At 41.2% G+C, this 22,857-nt stretch overlaps 1 protein-coding gene across 1 annotated transcript; it reads left to right on the top strand.

Annotated features, from left to right (window-relative positions):
• Window positions 1–304: 304 nt before the first annotated feature.
• On the top strand, window positions 305–12,397 carry Thap2 (THAP domain containing 2). The gene is made up of 3 exons (XM_057758204.1): window positions 305–620; window positions 7,600–7,795; window positions 10,916–12,397. Exons 1-3 carry the CDS (start codon window positions 550–552, stop codon window positions 11,297–11,299), a joined length of 651 nt encoding a protein of 216 aa, XP_057614187.1. The 5' UTR covers window positions 305–549; the 3' UTR covers window positions 11,300–12,397.
• Window positions 12,398–22,857: the final 10,460 nt, after the last annotated feature.

Raw genomic sequence — 22,857 nt, 5'->3', positions numbered from 1 at the left:
GCTGACAAGCCTCGCGATAACGAGAAGCGTGACGGGCGCGGTGCTCTCTGGGATCTGGAGTCTCTTCAATTGCGCAAGGCTTCGCCCTTGGTCCCTCGCGGACGCCACTGTCCCTGGCATCCTGGCTGAAGTGGCGGGGTCCGTGGTGTCCGGGTAGCGGGCCTGCTCTGAGTCGTAGACCTGAGTTTCAGAGTCACTCGTTGGTGGGGAAGACACCTGCCATCTCCCCGTTGCTCGGGCGCCCCTCCCTGAGACACAGTCTACCCACTCTCTTTGGGACCCCGGGGGGCGGGGGAGGGGGGGGGAGCGGGTGTGGCCGCCATGTTGGTGAAGGCGAGCGTCCGCGCCGGGAGCTCCAGGACCGTTGGCTCTGCGGGCCTGAACCCGCCATATTAATAAAGAGAAAGGGGAGTGGGCCCTCCCTCCCTGCCCTGTAGTGTGCACGCCCCTCTTCCCGCCCGGCTGGCAGCGCCTGGTCGCCGGCCTCGTTCGCCTTTGCGCGGTGACAGCGGCTTTTGCGGGGCTGCGCCGAATGAGGGGCCGGGGGAAATGCCGACCAATTGCGCCGCGGCGGGCTGCGCTGCCACCTACAACAAGCACATTAACATCAGCTTCCACAGGTAAAACCCGGGCGAGGGAGTGGGGGTGACGGCCACGGGCGCTAAACGGGTCTGAGTGTCACCGGGCGCGTCAGAAGGACGCGGGGACTTGCGTTCCTCGCCTGGTGACTGCTAAGAATAGCCGGAGGGAGGCGGGGGACATCACTTTTGTCCTTTGTGTGCGGTTTCGCGCAGCCGGAGACCTTTTTCTCCGTTCCCGAGGAAAGTTTACCCAATTTGCGGAAAGAAATGCGGATTCTTGCCAATGACACCCCTCACATTAAAAAGTATGCGCATACCTTTAATTTTTTTCTCCTCTTTTATTTTGATATCTTAGACCATGCCTTGAGACGAATGACGCCATAAGGGACCGATCGTCTCCCGTTCAAGTTAACACATCTCTTTTAAAAGCCTGCTGGGTTGGAGTTAAAATTAGGAAATTTTTCGCTAGCTGAGTTGACGTGGGAAACCTTTCTGATAGGCACACACAGTAACCGCCGAGGAACTGAGTCATCACTGACGGCCATGTAATTAAGCAGTGTGTATCAAAGCGCAAACAGAACACGAGCATAAAATGAACCTAGGTTCCGTTTTCCTTTCTCAGAGAACGCAGTCATGGCCTCGGTAGTGCTAAGACAAACTCTGCCAAGCATTTGGACATAAACGGCACTTGGACGTAATAGGTGCTCAGTAAATGTTCGCCTTTCCCTCAAGAACTGCCACCTGTCCGAAGGGGAAAAAAAATACTAAAAACCTAAGTGAAAACAGTTCTGACTTTATATACCCCACTATATAAAGTGTGATCTTAGGATATAGAAAACAGCTTTGATCTTTTCCCTACCTCACTAAGGGCATCCCCTGACTAAAAGCTGCTACTTAAAAAAAAAAAAAAATCCTGCTGTTTGTTTTAAAACTACTTCCTGCAAATGTAATGCATTGTTCATTCTTACAGCTGCGGTACACCAGGTCCCTAATTGCCTGATATTATGCTAATGATGGAGAAAGTTCTTGCCCTCGGGGACTTTAAAATTCAATAGAGGAGGAATTACAGTTGAGTGCCACAGAAAAGACGTTCAAAGAGACGTAATTAGCCTTGGGAAGTCAAAGGACGCTTCACAAAAGGTGAAGTGTCAAATGAGACCACAGGCCGACGTCCGGTCTGGTCCTCTATACTAAAGCATTTTCCATTTTGTTCCAAGAGTACTTGAGAAGCCCTGAAGAATGCAAAAAGAGTAGCATGATTAGATTTACATAATAAAAAGCCTTCCGGCTGCGGTGGAGTTAAGAGTGACACTTAGCGTGTTAGGCAAGGTGAGTTTGATAAGAAAGGAGCCTATTACAGAATGTTAACTTATCTGCTATTTCCTTCACAGGGAAAGCATGTTAGGTGTCAGCTGGACTGAACACTGCTGCTCCTTTGTGGGTACAGGAGCAGTGAATTAGAGGAGGTGAGAGTTGAGTGAGAAGCCAATAGGAAGCTGTGACAAAAGGGAGCCCAAGCCTGCTGTGGTAATGCACGCCTGTAGTCTCGGGAATGAGAAGAAAGAGGCCGGGTGTCATTAGTTCGAGGCCAGCTGAGCTACATAGACCCTGTCTCAAAATAAAAAAGGAACACGGGGAATCCATTCAGTGGCCTCGAACAGGATGTTCTTGGCAGTAAGGGTGGAGAGAAGTAGACAGATTTTGAGAAATGTTTGAGGAGAATTTACTGGACTTGGTAATCTGATGTGGAAGATGAACAGGAGGAGTCTAACCACCACAAGCAGTGCTTAAGAGATGGACAGTGGAGAGCTGGGTGTGGTGGTTCACAGCGACAACCTTAGAATATAGGAGGCTGAGCCAGGATCCACCCCAAGTTCTAGGCCTGTCTGGACTACAGAATAAATCTCTTGTCTCGAGGGGGTGGGAGGACATGCGCTGTGCGATACTATTCATCTAACGTGAAGTTAGCCTTAGAAACTTAGGTCTTTATAATTGCTAGGCAGACATTCCCATATTCCATTTACATGGTAGAAGAATCACCATGAATTCAAAGCCAGCCTGAGTTACAGAATAAATTTGAGGCCTAACTACAAAATAAGATCCTGTCTCCAAACACAACAAGCAAAACCAAACCAACAAGAAAAATGGTTTTTAAAATAGCATTATAGTAAAAATATATTCATATTTTTATAAATGCAAATAGTATTTAACTTTTCTTGTAGGACATAGATTGTGTGTGTGTGTGTGTGTGTGTGTGTGTGTGTGTGTGTGTGTGTGTCGGGGTCTCACTATGTACCCCTGGCTAGCTCATACTTGATAGATAGACCAGGTTGGCCTTAAACTCAGAGAGATCTCTCTGCCCCTGCCTCCCAAGTGTTTCCATTAAAGACATCTACCACCATGCCTGGCCAGCCTAGACTTCTTTATCCACCTGCACAAACCGTTGCTAGGGGCTAGAGAGATGACTCATAGATTAATAGCACTCAGTGTTCTTACTGAGGCCCTGAATTTGGATCCCGGCACACATATGCATGGGAGCTCACAAACCAGACCCAGGGGATCCAACTCCTCTTGGGACTTCCTTGGGCTCTTGCACGCATAGATATGTTCAAGTATGTACACATACAAAATAAAAATCATTTTTAAAATTATGTTGCCTAAACTTATTTTCAGTTTTTTATCTTTCTAAACCTATTCCAGTCTAACATCTCTATAACATGTCCATCATTCATAACCTCCTAAAATCATTTCCGATGATGTAGTCTTTTTTACTCAGTGAAATAATCTCCACATTGTCACTAGTTTTATGAATTTTGTCCTTTGGGTTCCTTTGTTTTACTGTCTTCTAGTACCCCTTCTCAAAGTCTTAGCGAAATGACTCACCTGTGCTCGTGTGTCCCAGCCGTGAGCTGTTTTAAAGGATTCCCCAACAGTGGGCGTCCTCATCTCCAGGGAGTACAAGAGTGTTTGTGGGCAGAATGTGTGCTCTTCCCTGGTCCTCTGCCAGGCCCGCAGATTATCGGTAGTGAACTGCCATCCAGCAAATATACTGATTCCATTTTCTCCTTTTCAGTAAGTGAGATGCCATCCCCTCGACAAGGTGGAAGCAAGCCAACATGATGGACCACTGTTCCCTCATATAGCCATGGATGACTGGCTGTATGGCCAGCATCTTAACTGGTTTACTGCCTTTCACTCATGTGCTTTAACCATCCTTGTATAATCAATGCTCTAAAGCTCCGTGTTGTTAGCAGTTTTCTTTCCGGGGGAAAGCCCCAATTTGCAGTATTTGCCCAGTTTCTGAGATGCATTTCCTCTCGCCAAGCGTGGTTTCAAGCCACCAGTATGACATGACTGAGTGTGAAGCTAAGAAGAGATGTACCATATCACATTAATCTATTGCCATGTAGATGCAGTAGTCATAAATAACTTTAAAAAGTAGAAATTGGGCTGGAAAGATGGCTCAGCAGCTGAGAATAAGTACTGCTCTTCTGGAGAACCCAGGTTCAGTTCCCAGGACCCTAATCAGGCAGTTCAATCTGTAACTCTGGCTCTAAGAGATCTAACTTCGGGCCTCCTTGGGTCCCTGGGTTTGTGTGTATATATCCTCACAAACACATGATTAGAAGTGAACCTGTAAAAAAACAGTTATTAGCAAAATGTTTCGAAGTTAGCCATTAACAGTGGTTGAATTTATCAGCTCATTCGGTCATCTCGCAGTTCAGCCCTTTTGGCTTGTCAATGGCACTTTGAATGTATCTTAATATTTTTTAAATAGAAGGCCCTCCATGTTTATTTCCTGTCCTACTCCTGAGATAGCCTTATGACATCACTCCTCCCACTTAAGGTCCTTTCTTAGGGCCTTCTGGATAAATCAGCATATCCTATTCCATGCAGATCTATACTTCTTTACAAAAGACCCACTATGCCACTAAGCTAGGTATTTCCATATATGTGTGCATGTGAATTAAAAGACATATATGTGTGCATGTGAATTTGTAGACGTGCACGTGGAGGCCGGGACAAGCTTCACAATTGTTCTTCAAGGCACTGTCTTGTTCCTTCTTTCTGAGACAGGAAACTTTCCACACTTGGTCACTGACACAGGGATCCACCAGAGCTATCTTCTTAGCCCTGTAGAAGCATTTCTACCTTTCATTATACATAATAGAAAAAAAATACCTGGGGCTGGGAATGTACCTCAATGGTAAATAAGTAAATTTGTTTGTTGTATCCAGATATTGTGCAAAGGAACTAGCTGGACTGTCCAATAATATTCTCAGCCCCTCTGCTAGCATGCTAGGATTACTTGATTCTTTACCTTCTCAGTTACTGTATACAGAGGGAGACATTTTTTTATTACCACCATGTCTACGGTGCTTAAAAATGTAAGAGGTATTCAGCCATTTATTTAAAATGCAAGCAAAAAAGCTTTGCTCAAACACATAAGTGCATAAAATCTGGGGTGTGTTGTGTGGACAAGAATATTTCCATCTGTTGACACCATGTAAATCTTTCAATATAAGATTTGTTTCATTTAAATTTAGCCTGTGAGCCACATCTACCCCTAAAATGTACTGTGAAAAATCCAAGTAACATATTCAAGGACCAGGCAGAGTTGCCCAGACCATCACAAAAGGTCAAGGTTATCCTCGGCTGCAATAGTAAGCCTGTTGTCGGCCTGGGCCTGAGTGACGTTAGAGTCTCAAAAACAAAACATAACACGTAATTACAACATAATTAAAGATAATGTTTTAAAGCCCGCTGTGGTGGTAGAGGCCCACATTCCAACACTGAAGGAAGTGATACTTACTGCTCATTTCACCGATTCCCTGTTAAAATTAAATACACTTAACTACGTTTGACACACCACTAGGTGAAATAAGAGTTCTTTGGCAGAGACAGATTAGGAGGTAAGTGCTAAGCCAAATGCAGCTCCTCGCTTATGTCGTCCAGCACGTGAAAGTCTGAGCAGATGCAGTGCAGAGGTTAGCCTGGCCCTGGACGGCACAGTGTGCTGCAGTCCAGCCTGGGTTGGATTGGTAGGCCCTGACTCGGAACTCAGAGGGCAGCGGAGACTGAGTACTAAGCAAGGTTGGTCGATTTATCAGAAAATATCCTCTAGCCAGGCAGTGGTGGTGCACGCCTTTAATCCCAGCACTCAGGAGGAAGAGGCAGGCGGATCTTTGTGAGTTCGAGGCCAGCCTGGTCTACAAGAGCTAGTTCCAGGACAGGAACCAAAAAGCTACGGAGAAACCCTGTCTCGAAAAATCAAAAAAAAAAAAAAAAAAAAAAAAAAAAAAAAGAAAGAAAGAAAAAGAAAATGTCCTCTAATGAAATACTATGTACTGTGGAGTGACAGCAAATCTTCAGGGCATGTCTGTTGTGAGAAAGGACATTTAGAGTAAACTTGGGCCTTCATTGCTATGCTCTTCATCACTGGCAATGTGTGGAAATCTAATTCTGACGCACATGATCTCACATGGACTTTATGGTTCTTTTTATATACAAATGAGTACTTATAGAGGAGATAGTAATCAAAGAAGTAATCTAAAGAAGACTTAGAAGCTGGCGGAATGGCTCATCGAACAAAGACACTTGTCATGAAAATCCATCTGAATTTGACCTCCAGAACCCATGCAGAGGTTGAAGGAGAAAACCAACTCCACCAGCTTGGCCTCCGGCCTCCATTTGCGAACTGGCACGCATGCTCACACACATATATCATCCACATTTGGTACCAAAAGGATCCTTATTCACACACATAATTGTGCATATTTGAGAGAGACTGTGTGTGTACATGCCACAGCCTGTGAGGACAGGACAACTCGTGGGAGTTGGGTTTTTTCTCTTTCCTCCACGTGGGTCCAGGAAATCAAACTCGGGTTCTGAGGGTCAGCGGTAAGTACTCTTCTTCCCTGATGAGTCATCTCACTGGCCCTAAAGGGAAAAGAAAAGTAAGAATTGGAATTGGAATTTATATGTGCATGCTTATTCTTACATTTCCAAGTCACTTCACAAAGCTAGAATTGTTAGAATTTTTAAAATATAGTCCCTGGTATTTGTGTCTTTCTTAAACAGTATCTGTTGGATAGATGTATCTTTTTTTTTTATTGAAAAAAATTTCCGCCTCCTCCCAGTGGATGTATCTTTTTATTTGAAATGAATATGAAAGGAAAGGGATAGCTCACGGATCATTTATCTTTTTATAATTATGTTTCCTGCTAAGCTCCATAGCTCCAGAATTTTTTAAATGCAGCTTAACTACATAGAATTCAGCGAATTGACTGTATATTCTGTATTTGTATTATATATCAAGTTGTGTTGAGTTGTTATTGTTTATAAGGCATGGTCAAAGATAAGCAGATTAATAATAATAATCGCTTCCTCGAGAAACGTTGGGGCCAGCGAGATGGCTCAGCAGGCAAACACTGTTATTGCCACACAAGCCTTAGAACCTGAGTTCCATGCCAGAACCTATGGTGGAAGGAAAGAACCAAATCAGTTCCCCAAAGTTGTTTTCTGATCTCCATGTTTACCTGCACATGTGTGCATGCACACAATAAGTTTTCTCTGAAAATATGTAATTTGTACTATTGGAAATTTGAGTGGAGAAAGTATAAAATTGTGATGTACTGTAGGAAAGATGGAGAGGAGTGTATTTGCCCAGACTTTCCTTGTTGAAATGTTGTCTTTAACATACCTGATGTATGCGCTGCAGCAGCAGATATAACAGCATTGTGAAATTACTCCTGCTTGTGATCATTCTACAGAAGAGTGTTATTTAAACTTTAGTTACTGTCCTTCCTAAGGCCTAGGTTGGATGGAATGTCTCTTTTTAAAGTCTTGAAAATTAAAGCTAAGAAAATTAATTTTTCACTAAATTTTTATAAATAAAAATTATAACTTGGCATCTGGAGATTTTTTTACATAAATGAAGGACTTTTTAAATAACTATTGAGCACAACAAAAATAGGACAGCTGGGATTTGAGTTGCTTTTTGTTTGCTTGTTTTAAGGTTTCCTTTGGATCCTAAAAGAAGAAAAGAATGGGTTCGCCTGGTTAGGCGCAAAAATTTTGTGCCAGGAAAACACACTTTTCTTTGTTCAAAGCACTTTGAAGCCTCCTGTTTTGATCTAACAGGACAAACTCGACGACTTAAAATGGATGCTGTTCCAACCATTTTTGATTTTTGTACCCATATAAAGTCTATGGTAGGTGATGTCGCTCTCCTTTCTTAAAACATGTCTTAGAGCCTATTACTTCTTGTTTGTGCAAGTGAGCAATTCATATTGTGCTAAAATGAGTGTGTAATGACACACTCCCAAAAAGCTGTAGAGCGTTTGCTTGTGTAATAAAGGTACAGGGCAGAATGGAATCTAGGTCCTGACTCCAGCTTTGTTTCCCCTCTGAAGTGCAAACGAATACCAGATTGTGGACTCTGTGTGTCCACAATTAAGAATGCTCAGCAGGTAAAAGTCTATGCAAATCCTCAAAGGATGAAATGCTTGTGATCCCAAGCATTTTGCATATAGGGTACTTGGCCAGAAATGCAGCCTTACATAACTAAAATTATTCACAATTATCAGTAAGTGTACCATTGGCATAAACAAAAAGATTAGTAATGACAGCTCCAGAATCACTCTATTCTGATTCTAAGATAACAAGTGATGTGCTAGCAAGTACTTTAAGAACACATTCAGTGATGCCAAGAGATGGTGGTTTCAGTCGAGGCTTTATAAGAAACAATGGAGTTATTCAGTTTAGGGATGAAACCTTGGGAGTTTGGGACACTAGAGGAGGTTTTTGGCCATGCATAGGGCAATTTAATTAGATAATAAATTGAGAGATGAGTAAGAAGTTATCAAATGGTTTATTTGAAAGAAAAGAGAAAATCAGGTATTACTTCTTGTAATGAATTAAAATGAGTTTAAGCCAGGCTGGTGGTGCATACCCTTAATCCCAGCACTCAAAGGCAGAAACATTTGGAGCTCTATGAGTTAGAGGCCAACCCAGTCTACTAATTGAAGTCTATTTATTGAGCTACAGACTAAGACTCTGTCTTGTAAACAAAACAAACAAATAAAACCACTTGGTTTGCGGCTGCAAATACAACTCTGTAGTGGAATGTATCCAGAGATTGAGGACCAGCACCAGAGAGAAAAGACAGGAGGAGAAAGAAGGAAACGTTGATCTGATGAGGTCAGAGCTGATTAGAGAAACAAAACTGAGAAAATCACCTAAAGAAAAGCTAGAAAAATAGAGGGTTTTGGAAAAGGGCATCTTCATACTGAGAAAGAAAAGGCTATTAGTTAACTGGGTCATTTGAATTTGGAAGTGGACATGAGTTAATCTTTTAATGGGTGGAAAGGTTGTGAATTGCTGCTGCTGCTGCTGCTGCTTAAGATGTTGGAAAAGCTATAGAACAACAAGGGCTTTCTTCTTTCTAAATCTTTCAAATTTGAGCACCTTAAAGCATATGTGACTCCGAGTGTGCAGTCGAATATTGAAATTGAAATGTACCATCAGCTGGCACTGGGAATGCACATTTGTAATTCAGGTACTCAGGAGGTAGAGACAGGAGGAACAGTTCTTCTGATCATTTATTTATTCAATAACTTTTTTTAATTTTTTACTTTATGTGCATTGGTATTTTGTCTGCATATATGTCTGTGTGAGGGTGTCAGATTCCCTGGAGGTAGAGTTATAAGCAGTTGTAAGCTGCCATGTGGGTGCTGAGAGTTGAACCTAGGTCCTCTAGAAGAACCACCAGTGCTCTTAACCACTGAGCCTTCTCTCCAGCCCCATCCAATAACTATTAAACTTTTCATTATGACCAAATCTGTTACATGTTGAGAAAATGAAGAGCAAAGGGAGACTGTGCTATTTCTCTATGAAGAGAGGCCAGCTGTAGTCTTTATGACCGTAGGAACTACAATTGACTCACATTGTTTCCCCAGGAAATAAATATTGAAAAGCGCTGTGGTTGGGTTTTTTATTTGTTTGTTTGTTTGTTTGCTTAGAGAGACAATCTTGTTATTAAGGTAGCCCCAGCTATCTTCAAACTCTAGCCCAAGCTATTCTTTTTTTTTAAAAAAAAAAATTATTTTATATGTATTGGTGTTTTTGCTTGAGTGTATGTCTGCACCACAAATATGCTGGTGCCTCTGGAGACCAGAAGAGGACATTGGATCTACTAGAAAAATGAAGTCAAAAACAGTTGTTAGCCACCATATAGGTGATGAAAATTGAATCTGGGTTCTTTGAAAGAGCAACCAGTGCTCTCAACTACTGAGCTATCCTCTAGCCCTACAAGCTTCTCTTGAACTAGCTGTCCTCCTGCCTCTGCCTCCAATAGGCAAAAAAGGTTTTTGGTTTGTTTTTTTTTTATGTTTTGGCTTTTTTTGAGACAGTTTTGCTGCGTAACTCTAGGCTAGCCTCAAATTTATGGCACTCCTGCCGCAGCCTCCTGAATGTAGGGATCACAGTGTATACCATCATATCTTGAAGGAATGTTTGTTTAATAAAGGAAAGACACAATTATAAGAAGATGTGATACCATAGGGGAAAAAAACGTGGTTTAATATTTCTGGAGTATAGTGAACAAAAGAATCCTTAGCTTTCTGGTTCGGACAAAGCAATTCCTATCCAGATTTTAAATCTTTGAAGATTTAGTGCAAAGAATTAATAAGTAAACCTGTTTGGGAACTTGGTACCTGAGGACATACCTCTATAGACATGTGAGTTTTTGTTTATGTAGATTCCAGGTCTGAACTATTCATCAGATTGAGAGATTAACACATGGCCAAAAGGAGATCAGATCAATACCACAGATAAGTGAATGTCTAAACAAATTCTAGTTTGGTCTTAGTAAAAAGAGTTGAAAAAGAGTTTTAAAACCCCCAAAGAATAATATCAAATAGTGTCGAAGAAACCTTGAAAGACCCACTGCTTATTTCTAAATCAATGTTTGAATGTCTCTGTAGATAAAAAAGAAAGTAACTTCTGAGGCCTGGCGGCACAGACACGCCTTCAATCCCAGCACTTGGGAGGTAAAAGCCGGTGGATCTCTTTGAGTTCAAGGCCACTCTGGTCTCAGTAGCAATTTCCAGGACCACCAGAGCAGTCTATGTAGAGAGACCGCGTCTCAAAGAAAAGTACAGGGTGGCTAGGATTCGTTCAGCCTACTGAGACGCTGTAGCCATGGTCACATGAGATGGTGTGCTGTTTTGCCCATTATACTTAGCAGTTCTCAATAATGTGTGCTCAAAACTGGACACTGTTTACTTATTTGTGATATCCATAATTTATATTAAACTCTCTGTTCGGCTCAGAAACTCAAGTCAAGGAGTCTTTTGAAGAAAAGCGACAGTTTTCCTCCAACTGGACCGTGGAATTTAAAGTCAAACAGTCAGCAAGTACTACTCGAACACAGTTATGCCTTTAGGAACCCAATGGAGGCGAAAAAAAGGATAATTAAACTAGAAAAAGAAATAGCAAGCTTAAGAAGAAAAATGAAAACTTGCCTACAAAGAGAACGCAGAGCAACTCAAAGATGGATCAAAGCCACGTGCTTTGTGAAGAATTTAGAAGCCAATAACATGCTACCCAAGGGCCTCTCAGAACACATTTTACCAACGGCCTTAAACGACCTTCCTTTGGAAGACTTCAAACTTCTCGAACAAGATCAACAAGGTAAACCATTACCAGTTCTCTAAATGTAAACTAGACAAGATCTGCACTCAGGTTTTCCTTCCACAGAACCTGATGCCCTTCTTCCCCTCTTCCCACCATCGAAGAGACAGGGCAGTTGTACTAAAATCAAGGTCTTAAGGTTGTACTTGAAGTAACAATCACTGTCTAACTTGCAGAGACTTGAGTCTAAGACAAATGGGAAAATGTAACGACAGCTTTGAGAATGCGTAGAAGTGCCTTACACGAGGACTGTGTACTTAGACATTGTCTAGGAAACACTGTGGAGTGTTTCTGCTTGTGTTTTCTAAACTGCTGTCAAATAGGAATGACGAATGAGACGTTCCTATGAGGAAAAACATTCTACACCAAAGTTGGGATACTACATTCTAAAGAATATGCGAGGTGGAATCTAATCATTAAATGTGAACTTAAAACTACTGGATTTTGTATTAATTAAATTATTGGAATTGTGGTCAAACATTTTTAGATTAAGACCTCTGGGGTACAGGGCAAGTTTTTTTTTTTCTTTTTTAACTTTTGTAATTTTTTTAAAGTAGTCAAAATAAGCTTATCATGGTTTCCTTACAGGAACATTGAACTTAAAAGTAGGTTGTAAAATAATTTGAAAATAATATTTTGAATGTGAAATGCCTTTGAGACTCCAAGCTAGGTGAGGCCTCAAGTACCTCAGACTGGGAAAAACTGGTGAGTTATACTCAGCTTCTAAGAAAATAATGCAGAATTCAAGATCTAGCTTTTACTTTACCAAATTAATAGATAAGTGCAAATGATCCTTTTTATAATAAAAATACTGAATTTCCATCTTCATAGCTGATGAATTAATAAACAAGTTAGCCCTGTACCCATTTGCTCCTTGTAACAAAATTCTTAAGCTGTTACTTCTTTTCTTAAACTAGTTACTAATTGCCTTTTCCATGTCAAAAATCGCTTTTGTCCCCCCCCCCACTTAATGTATCACAGTATAATTTAGTCACAAGAAAGTATTTTAACTATGTTGTGTTAACTTAAAACAAAATAACAAAATTAATTTATCCTTCCCATCAACTTTTTTCTTTTTTCTTTCTTTCTTCCTTTCTTTCTTTCTTTCTTTCTTTCTTTCTTTCTTTCTTTCTTTCTTTCTTTCTTTCTTTCTTTTTTTTTTTTCCAAGACAGAGTTTCTCTGTAGCTTTGAGACCTGTCCTGGAACTTGTTCTGTAGACCAGGTTGGCTTCAGACTCACAGAGATCTACCTGCCTCTGCCTGCGGAATGCTGGGATTAAAATCATGTGCCACCACCTGGGTTTTTTTGTTTGTTTTTGTTTTTGTTTTTTTAGAAAATCAGCTTTAATTCATAATGGAAATAAAATGCAGTTCTCTAAAACAATGTGTGTCTCTGTGATGAAGCTATGCAAATGCTGATTATTTATAAAGTAGATGTATCGCGTTTGTTCCTCTGGCTGCCTCTTGCACCTTGGAAGGCCTGCCTTATGTCACTCACTGCTCAACAAAAGCCCTTCCTTCGAAAAGCTTTGCTCAGTAATGTAAAAGTGGGCTCAGAGAAGTGAGTTAACTTAGTTCTGCTTCAACTTGGTGAGATTACCATATGACAGTAACACGCCTGATCTTAACTATAAATCTTTCCTACAAAGAAATGGAAGTTTGATTTTTTTTTTTCCCAACTTTTGGGTCATCTCTCTTTTTCTCCCCCTGTTGTCAAGCACTCTTTAGTAAATAATGTCCTCCCTGCACACGCAATGGTAGGAAATGTCTCTTTAAGCGTTTTTTATACTTATAACAAATATGCTTTACAATTCTTTTGCAGATGTGATAAACCTTGTTATCTTAAGTAGTAGGTGTAGTTCCTTGGCTCTGTCATCGTGTGTTTTTAAATCATAAATGCACAATATTATAAAATCAACTAGCTTTTAACAAAGTTACTTAGTCTTAGTTCTTACATATGTTACCTTTTAGTTTCTTTGGGGGTTTTGTGAACTGGGAATTAAGCCTAGGGCTTTGTGCATGCATACGCTACCACTGAACCAGTCTTTTTCATTCACTATTATTTGACACCGTTGAATAAACAGTTCTCTGCAATTGTAATTTTCTGTCTATCTTCTCCATGTTATTTTCCCAATAACGTGCTTCAAATGCTTCCTACATGCATTTATTAATATTACATCTGTCTGTCTTTAAAATAGCTTTATGTCTGAACATGGTAACACACATCTGTAATCTTAGCCGTGAGAGAGAAGGAAGTGGAGGTAGGAGAAATGCAAGTTCCAGGTCAGGCTTTTAAAAACATACAAGGAACCTTAATATTCTTAGTTGACATTATACCATAAAACCAATGGAATGAGGCACAAGGAGGCATGGGGACAAATGTCTCTGACGCCTGTGCTTTGGAGGAGTCGGCAGGAGAATCAGAAACTCAGGCAGCCTATGCTATCTGAGACCTTGTTTCAAAAATAAACTAATCAGGATTGCAACAGTTTTTTCTCAGTTTTATCTCACAGATCCAGTGTGTCTACAGGCTAGCAACCTCTGCAAGAGGGAAGAAAACACAGCTGAAGGTTAGGAACCTGATAGGAAGGTGAACACCGGGCTGGGAGACTGGGAGGTGTGGGTTACCTTCAGCATGCCTGCAGCCCAGGGTTGAAACCCCAACACCAGAAAAGAGGGCAAATACGATATTGTCTGCCCTTAAGTTCCTGCAACCTTCCTAAAAGAAAACAGTATTTAGAATATAAGATAAATTCTATAAAAGAAATAGGTGTGAAATGCTTTGGTAGGAACTGTTGAGTTGAAACTCAGTAGAAAGCATAGGAACTTTAGACCTTTTTATAACCAAGTGCTTTTCTTTTTAAATAAAACAGGTGTCTTCTTAGACTGACTTGTCAAAGGAGGACAGAACACTAGAGAGTTTGGTCTGAGCTCAGTGTTACTTGGGTTGTAAGACATGCCCCTTTTAAAAACTGAACAACATTGTAAAGATCATTTTGCTGAAAGAAAAACACAGCTGTAAGTAGGTCAAAGCTAAGTACTGGAGTATTTGAAACTTGATATTTTGGGGGGGAAATAACCCTATTGACGGGTTTCTGAAAAAAAAAAACTTTTTAAAAAGTTATCCATTCTTCCTCTTTTTCCTAACAAGCTGTATTCACACAAGAAGGTATCTTTGTTTACTCACTAAAACATTACTCTGTCACGCTTGCACAGGAAAGGAAAATGCCTGTGGGCTACACGGTTCTAGAATGAACAGGTCTTCGGCCTCCAAGTTCCTTCTGCCCTCATGTTTTGATCCTTTAACGTATGTTATTAAAATAGGAAACATCATGTGTTTCTGAAAAGCAAAAGATAAACTTTAAATGTATTCAAGGTGTTTATGAGATCCTTGTTGATGGTGTCTAGATAGACTTTATTATGTTGTTATTTCTCAGTGTTAGATTACGGGTACATTTTAATTTTGATAAAATAGAGAAATTAGTCTTCATATCAGGAGTGGGATTCTTTTGATATTTAGACAGTTGTATACTTTATAAAGTTAAGGATTTTGTAGTGTATATTAAACAATAGCATTGTACTCACAAAAATGTATTTGGAATTTGTTAATATTAAATTTTTTTCCCAAGGAATTACTGTCATCCCTATTATTTCTAGAAGGTAAATATTTCTGGAAATAGTCTTACTCTAGTCTGAAACCATAAAAATTCCACAGTCTTCCTTCTCTGTAAGTTGAAGCAAATTGTCAAACAGGTAACAATAAGTGATACTTCAATGGCAAACTCGTTTCACATTGTTGCTAAATATACATTATTACACCTGTGAAATGTTTATGCATTCTAAGCTAGATACATGAAGGACTGTAAAGATCCCTGGGGTTTGGATATGACTGAGTGGTACCTGATATGTGCAAGGCTCTGAGTTTGATCGCAATCACTGAAATATAAACAAACACATTTTCTTTATAGTTTTCTGACAATAACTTGAGACGTGCACAGAGACTTAGTGATAGTGATAGATTAGTGATAGTGATAGATACAATAATCAAAGCAGTTTTAATAGTATTCTTTAATGCTTTAATTACAGAAATAGTATCTTAACATTTGCTAAGAGATACTTAGCACGTAGGATGAACAAAGGAGATGCAGTCCCTTGTCTCAAATCTATAGCAGGAAAATATTTCTATCCACGTTTCTCACTGCTCTCCACTCTTAGGAATTAAATGGAATTCAAAAGGTTCGTGTGCATGCTGCCTATCTTCTTAAAATTTGTTCTCCCAAAGTTAAAAAGAATGAAATTTCATGTCACTAAATGATATATGCATCTGAGGTAAGCTTTCAGTTTACTAGATTCTGCAGCAAGCATTCTAAATCACCTTTATTAACTCCTCTTCGTCCTGTTAGACTTCCTGCTTTAGCCTCTTCTTAACTCCCAAACTTTTACAGAGGTCCTTTCTCAGATAGTACTCACTTGGCTTTTGGAGTTTTGGTTGTTTTGGCAGTACTGCGGCCTGAACAGAGGCCTCCTTCCTGTAAGACCAAGGCTTTCCCACCAAGGGACTGCCACTACCAGGTCTCCTTGCCACTACCTTCAGTGTACCTGTCTCTTCCTCTCTTCTCTCCCTTCCTCCTCCTCTCTTCCTGTCTCTCTTCCCTCCTCTAAACATGACGAAGTGATAGTGCTTTTCTCTTGAAGTCCTGCTTTATATATGTATGTATGCATGCATACATGTGTAACTTAACTCTTCCTGTGTTTCTGTGTTGCCTTCAATCCATGTTCCTTTAAAGCATAATGGTGGGGTTAATTTTGCTGTTGACTTTTGGTTCTTAATGGTCCTTTATGTGTTAGAGACACAAATATTAGCAGTTTTCAGAAAAATCTAGATCACTTTCATGGCTGCTATTCCAAGAATTGTGCTTAGATGGAATGGTAGTGCATGGCCTTTAATCGCAGCCTTTGGGAGGCAGCGGCTGGTGGGTCTCCCAGTCAGGTCACATGGAACGTTTAAGAACAACCAGGTCTACATAATGAGACCCTGTCTCAAATGATGATGATGATGATGATAATAGGAAAACAAGTACTATTTTATCTATCCATTGTTATGTCCCAGCGATCAGTGCATTTCCCCGTTAGGATGATTTTTGTAATTGTTATGTTTGTCCTACAGAAATCCCTGCTGTTTTATGTCAAAGAAAACTTACATAGTCCTCTATATTGTGAAGCTTCAGGCAACAATAAACTTCCAGTATGTTCTATGGTTGTGAAGCCCAAATGTCATACTTCCCATGGAAAAATGTAACCGTCAGGATGATTTGAACAACCATTCAATTTCTTAACTTCACAGAGCATTTAATAATGCCCTTTGCTACTGACATGTGGATTCCAAATTTCTCACCTTTAAATTTAATTGAAGGTGTGTGGGCAGGCTTAAGGAGGAAGCTTAACTAGAGATTCTGTTGCTTGGGAGGCTGCACAGTTTCCTCAGTAGTTGAGAGCCCTTACTGCTCTTGCAGAAGACCTGAGCTTAGTTCCCAGCACCCGTATAGTAGCTCACAATTGGGTACCTATTAACCCAGTTCCAAGAGACCCAATATCCTTTTCTGACCCCTGAGAGTTCCTGCACATACATCACACATTTACATATATTCAAACTCACATGCACAAAAAAACATTTAAAGAAATTCTGCTGCTTGAAAGAGCTTTTTTTTTCTCCCCTCCCTGCCTCTCTCCTCCCCCTTCAACCCTCCCCCAAGGTCCTCATGTTCCCAATTTACTCAGGAGATCTTCTCTTTTTCTACTTTCTACTTCCCATGTAGATTAGATCTATGTAAGTCTCTCTTAGTGTTCATATTGTTGTCTAAGTTCTCTGGGATTGTGGTTTGTAGGCTGGCTTTCTTTACTTTATGTTTAAAAACCACCTATGAGTGAATACATGTGATAATTGTCTTTCTGTGTCTGTGTTACCACACTCAAAATAATATTTTCTAGCTCCATCCATTTTCCTGCAAAATTAAAGCTGTCGTTATTTTTTTCTGCTGTGTAGTACTCCATTGTGTAAATGTACCACATTTTCCTTAGCCATTCTTTGGTTGAGGAAAATAGCTTTTAAAGAAAACAGGCAAAGATTTTGTTGACATTTTTTTAACTTTTTTATTATTGTATTTTTATTCTTTTAGAAAAGAAAACAAACTATCTTTTTTCATTATACATACCAATCCAAGTTCCCCTCTCTCTCCTCCTCCCCCCATTCCTTCCACATACCCTCCCACCCCATCCAATCCTCAGAGAGGGTAAGGCACATTGCTTTGAGGAGGGTCCAAGGCCCTCCCTACTATATATAGGCTGGGCAAGATATCATTAACAGAGAATAGGTTCCCAAAAAGCCAGTATATGAAGTAGGGATAAATCCTGGTGTCATTGCCTGTTTTAGGAGGCTGCTTGTTGGTTCCTGTCTGCTCAGCCCCAAGATAATCACACAGAATCTATATTATTTAAACCACCGCTTGGTCCATTAGCTCTAACTTCTTATTGGCTAGCTCTTACATATTAATTTAACCCATCTCCATTAATCTGTGTATTGCCATATGGCAGTGGCTTCCTGGGTAAAGTTCCAGCCTCTATCTCTGGCTGGGCTACATGGCTTCTCCTTAACTCCACCTCCGTTCTCCCGGCATTCAGTTTAGTTTTCCCCACCTATCTAAGTTCTTCCCTATCAACAGGCCAAGGCAGTTTTCTCTATTCATTAATGGTAATCACAGCATACAGAGGGGACTCCCACATCAACTGCTAGTGGCCCCTCAGTCCGCCCCAGCCATGCAACTGTCAGCCACATTCAGAGAGACTAGTTTGGTCCTATGCTTGTTCCTTCCAGGTCTGACTGGAATTGGTGAGCTCCCATTAGCTCAGGTAGACTGTTTCAGTGGGTGAACCCATCATGGTCTTGACCTCTTGGCTCACATTCTCAATCCTCCCACTCTTCAACTGGACTTTGGGAGCTCAGTCCAGTGCTCTGATGCAGGTCTCTGCCTCTGTTTCTTGTTGACATTTTTAGATTGGTAAAAGTCTGTAAAAACTTTTAATTAGGGTTAGAGAAAAGGCTCAGGGGTTAGATGATGGCTAGACTTGGTACAAACCTTTAATTCCAACACTTGAGAGACAGAGACAGGTGAATATGAATTCAAGGCAAGCTTGGAGTACATAGTTCTAGGCCAGCCAAGGTCATATAGTAGACCCTATCTTTAAAAATAAAAAGGGACACTTGATGCCTTTGCAGAGAACTGGTGTCCAAGTCCCAACATTCACATGGAACAGCTCTCAACTAAAGATGCAGGGAATCCAATGTCCTCTTCTGGCCTCTGAGGGTGCCCAAACACATATGCATATACACTCACACATACACAGAGACAGACATACATACACATAAATAAAAATCTTAAAATTTTCCTGAGATTTTTTTATTTTCTGTTGTTTTCTTTTTCTTTTTTCTTTCTTTTTTTTTTCTTCCTTTTTTCTTTGAGACAGGGTTTCTCTGTAGCTTTGGAGCCTGTCCTGGAACTAGCTCTTGTATACCAGGCTGGGCTCGAACTCACAGAGATCCGCCTGCCTCTGCCTTCTGAGTGCTGGGATTAAAGGCGTGCACCACCATTGCCCGGCTGTTGTTTTATTTTTCAAGACAGGGTTTATCTGTGTAGCCTTGGAGCCTGTCCTGAATCTTGCTCTGCAGACCAGGTTGGTATCAAACTCACAGAGATCCTACCTGCCTCTGCCTCCCAAGTGCTGGAATTAAAGGCATGCACCACCATCATCCATAAATCTTAAAATCTTAAAACACTTAGAATTAATACATAAGAGAAGGGCTGGAGTGATGGTTTAGCAGTTAAAAATACTTGCTGCTCTTGCAGAAGACGCAAGTGCAGTTCCCAGAAGCCCCATGCTGTATCACAATAGGGCATAAATCCAGTTACAGGGAATCCAACACTCTCTTCTGACCTCCACATGCACATGGTGCACATTAAGACATGCATACTCGGCCGGGCGGTGGTGGCGCACGCCTTTAATCCCAGCACCCGGGAGGCAGAGGCAGGCAGATCTCTGTGAGTTCGAGACCAGCCTGGTCTACAAGAGCTAGTTCCAGGACAGGCTCCAAAACCACAGAAAAACCCTGTCTCGAAAAACCAAAAAAAACAAAAAAAAAAAACAAAAAACAAAGACATGCATACTCCTATACCTAAAATAAAAATAAATTCTAAACATATTAAGAATACTTTCAGTATGTTTTGAGAAATAGTGTCAACATGCAATCCAAACAGAAGTAGTTTCTTTTTTGAAAAAAAAAGATTTATTTATTATGTATACAACATTCTGCCTCGATGTATGCCCGCACGCCAGAAGACGGCGCCAGATCTCATTACAGATGGTTGTGAGCCACCATGTGGTTGCTGGGAATTGAACTCAGGACCTCTGGAAGAGCAGCCAGTGCTCTTAACCTCTGAGCCATCTCTCCAGCCCCCCAGAAGTAGTTTCAAACTGAACTCCCCAATTTTCTTCCTTAGCCTTCATGTTGCTGCAATTCCAGCTACACAATACCTGCTACAGATCTTTTTTTTCTTACATTAGTGTTATTTGAAGGAAAATGGCCCCCATAGGCTCATATATTTTCATACGCAATGCCCAGTTGATAAACTGTTTGGAAAGTCTAGGAGGTAGGTAGCTTCGTTGAAGGAGATGTGTCCTTGTTGGAAGAGGTGTGTCACTGGGGATGCACTTTGAAGTTTCAAAAGCCAGCCCAGCTCAGTATTTCTGCCTGTCTGCCTGTCTGCCTGCCAGCCTGCCAGCCTGCCATCCTACAGATCAAGGCGAAGCTTTCAGCTACCTCTCCAGCACCATGTCTCCCATGTGCGCCACCATGCTCCCCACCATGGTGATAATGGACTAGCCCTCTGAAACCGTAAGCAAGCCTCCAGTCAAATGCTTTAAAAATGGATGGATGGATGGATGGATGATGGATGGATGGATGGATGGATGGATGGATGATGGATGGATGGATGGATGGATGGATGGATGGATGGATGATGGATGGATGATGGATGGATGGATGATGGATGGATGGATGGATGGATGGAGATAGATAATAAATAAGGGTTGTTGTGGTAATGGTGTCTCTCCACAGCAATAGAACCGTGACTAAGACAATTTCCCCGAATTCAGTCTCAAGAAAGGATAGTTTGCTTTATTACCTATCAGGAAAAGGGCGGGGTCAGAGAGGAGAAAAGTATGCTTGGTTTAACACAAACCACAAAAAGACAAAATGCAGGTAATTTACCAAAAATGGGGAGGGGGATTATTTATTTGAAGAGTTATTTCTGTGTGCCAGCTCTTCACGGATTCTTTTACTGAGTTTGAGTTAGGGACTACACAGAGGCCTGTAACTGGAGGGCCCAGCCATGACAGGCACAACAGGGACTACCCAGGCTCCACCCAGGAATGGACCTTCCAAGGGGAAAGTCCCTAACGTTCCAACCATTATAGATTGGATCACCTGATGTCCCTTAGCCCAGCACACTCACCAGAACACCCCTAGACAAATATCAGCATATAGGGGTTCCTGAACCCTGGAAATCCCTTACCCCAATGTCTGCGATGAAAAAAACACTCCAACTGAACTTGGGACTCTCCGGTCACACCAGTATATTGGACACACAGAGAGTCCAAGTTCAAACTTGAATAAAGTCTCTTCACTTTTACATACAGGACTCAGTCTCCTTGGTGGTTTTGGGGGGACTCTGCAATCTGGGCATAACAGTAACACCATGTACATGGTGCTTTAACATAGTTTGTGCTTGAACACAAAGGGGAGATAAGGCCTTCTGATGAAGAAATCTTATATGCACAGAAAGACAGGTTCATACAGGCCCACAGTCAGCTGCTGCTCAGTGCCAAGGTTTCTGCATACATCTCTCTTTGCTGTCAGTCCAACCGTCTACTCATGTGCTCTGCACTTATTTGTGAAGTCCCTGAACATTGATGGGTGTCAGCAACTCCAGAGTCTGAGTCATGGATGGAAGTATTATTTTAAAAAGCTGGTCAGGCAGGAAACTTGCTTGAGGGAACTGAGATCCTCCCTACTTTGCCTCAGTTGTGTGGGAAACACCCTTAATTGGATGTTGGGGTGTGGTGGGGGAGAAATACTCATTTGAAAGCACATTTCACTGGCACTATGATTTCAGGTGTAATTTTAGCTAGACCTATACTGAGAAATAACATCCCTAGCATCCATACTGACTTTAGCCTGGGGATAAAGCCCTTTATATTGTAACTGTAGAGCAGTTACTTAGCAAGCATGAAGCCCTGGGTTGACACTCCAGTGCAAAAAAAGGAAGCAAAAGAACTGACGACACAGACTTTAATGTCGTTAGACAACTCGACAATGACAGTGAGGTCACTGTTTTCTTTTAGAACAAGTGATCAAACAAGGTCATCCTGTAGATTGATAAAGGAAAAATAAAAACAAGTCCAGTTTATAATTTTTCTAAGCAATGAAAAACAAATTTCATTTAAAAAATGGCCCTGTTGTTAGTAACTTATAACTCAGTAAGATAGCAATACAAGTAGTGGTCAGGTAGCGTGATGGAGTAATACAATTATTTTACCTTTGCAGAACAGGTAACAGTGGGTACGTAATGGATTTTGGTAGAAGCCACTATTTGTGTCCTACCAAACGGAAAACAGTATGTTGTATATTTTGAAATTTAAAATAGCATGATTTAAAAAATAAGATGCCCTCCGGCAGTGGAAATGTGAGCTTTCAGAGAATGACTGGGTAATGTCACCGTTGTGTACCACACCTAAACAGTCACCTCTCTTCCACTGTCAATAACGGACTGGAAACACCTCAGAACCATGCGATTACCATCTAGCTACTCTTCACTCAGACAAAATAACTCTTCAGCCTCCCATGTTCTGGGATTATAAACACGGGCCACCACATCTAATGAGATCTTTGTTTAGAAACTGGGGCTGGGGAGATGACGCTGTGGGTAAAGCACTTGCGTGCAAGCCTGAGAGCCTGAGTTCGAATCTCCAGAACGACAAGAAGCTGAAACAGTGCCTCTCTATAAGAGGTACAACCGGCCACGAGACTCGGGTTGCCCGTGAATAGGATGGTCTGCTGTGTAAATAAATTGACAGAATACACATACTCGATGCGGCGTATGGGGACAGACACATCCACAACGTGTTAGAACAATAATTATGCGAAAGCTCACCAGCAGGAACCCTGTTTATCTTTCCATATCACGGCACGAGTTGACTGGCCCAAGCTAAGGGCCAAGCTGTTGTTTTAAACTGCTCTAAGTAATTCTGCTCCTACAAGATAAATTCCTTGGTCCTTCACATGACAACATATCACCTGGTATGAGCTCTTCATAAATTCACTCGCATCCCATTATTCCATCAATGGGGTTTTTGTACCCCACGCCACACTCGCTGATGACATTTTTTCGGTCTAGGACGTCCACAAGTCCTAAGATCTAGTTGTCCTGTCTATCACCGAGGAACATTACAAACGCGGCCCTAAAGTGCC

Source organism: Chionomys nivalis, chromosome 25 (genome assembly GCF_950005125.1).
Source record: "Chionomys nivalis chromosome 25, mChiNiv1.1, whole genome shotgun sequence".
Lineage (NCBI taxonomy): Eukaryota > Metazoa > Chordata > Mammalia > Rodentia > Cricetidae > Chionomys > Chionomys nivalis.
This window is presented reverse-complemented; position numbering and strand designations above follow the sequence as displayed.

Bases quoted from the DNA above. Each gene is read 5' to 3' on its own strand.
- Thap2 (XM_057758204.1), top strand. From the start codon at position 550: ATGCCGACCAATTGCGCCGCGGCGGGCTGCGCTGCCACCTACAACAAG. The intron at 621-7,599 runs GTAAAACCCGGG...GCTTGTTTTAAG, and splicing joins ATTAACATCAGCTTCCACAG to GTTTCCTTTGGATCCTAAAA. The intron at 7,796-10,915 runs GTAGGTGATGTC...TGTTCGGCTCAG, and splicing joins GTACCCATATAAAGTCTATG to AAACTCAAGTCAAGGAGTCT.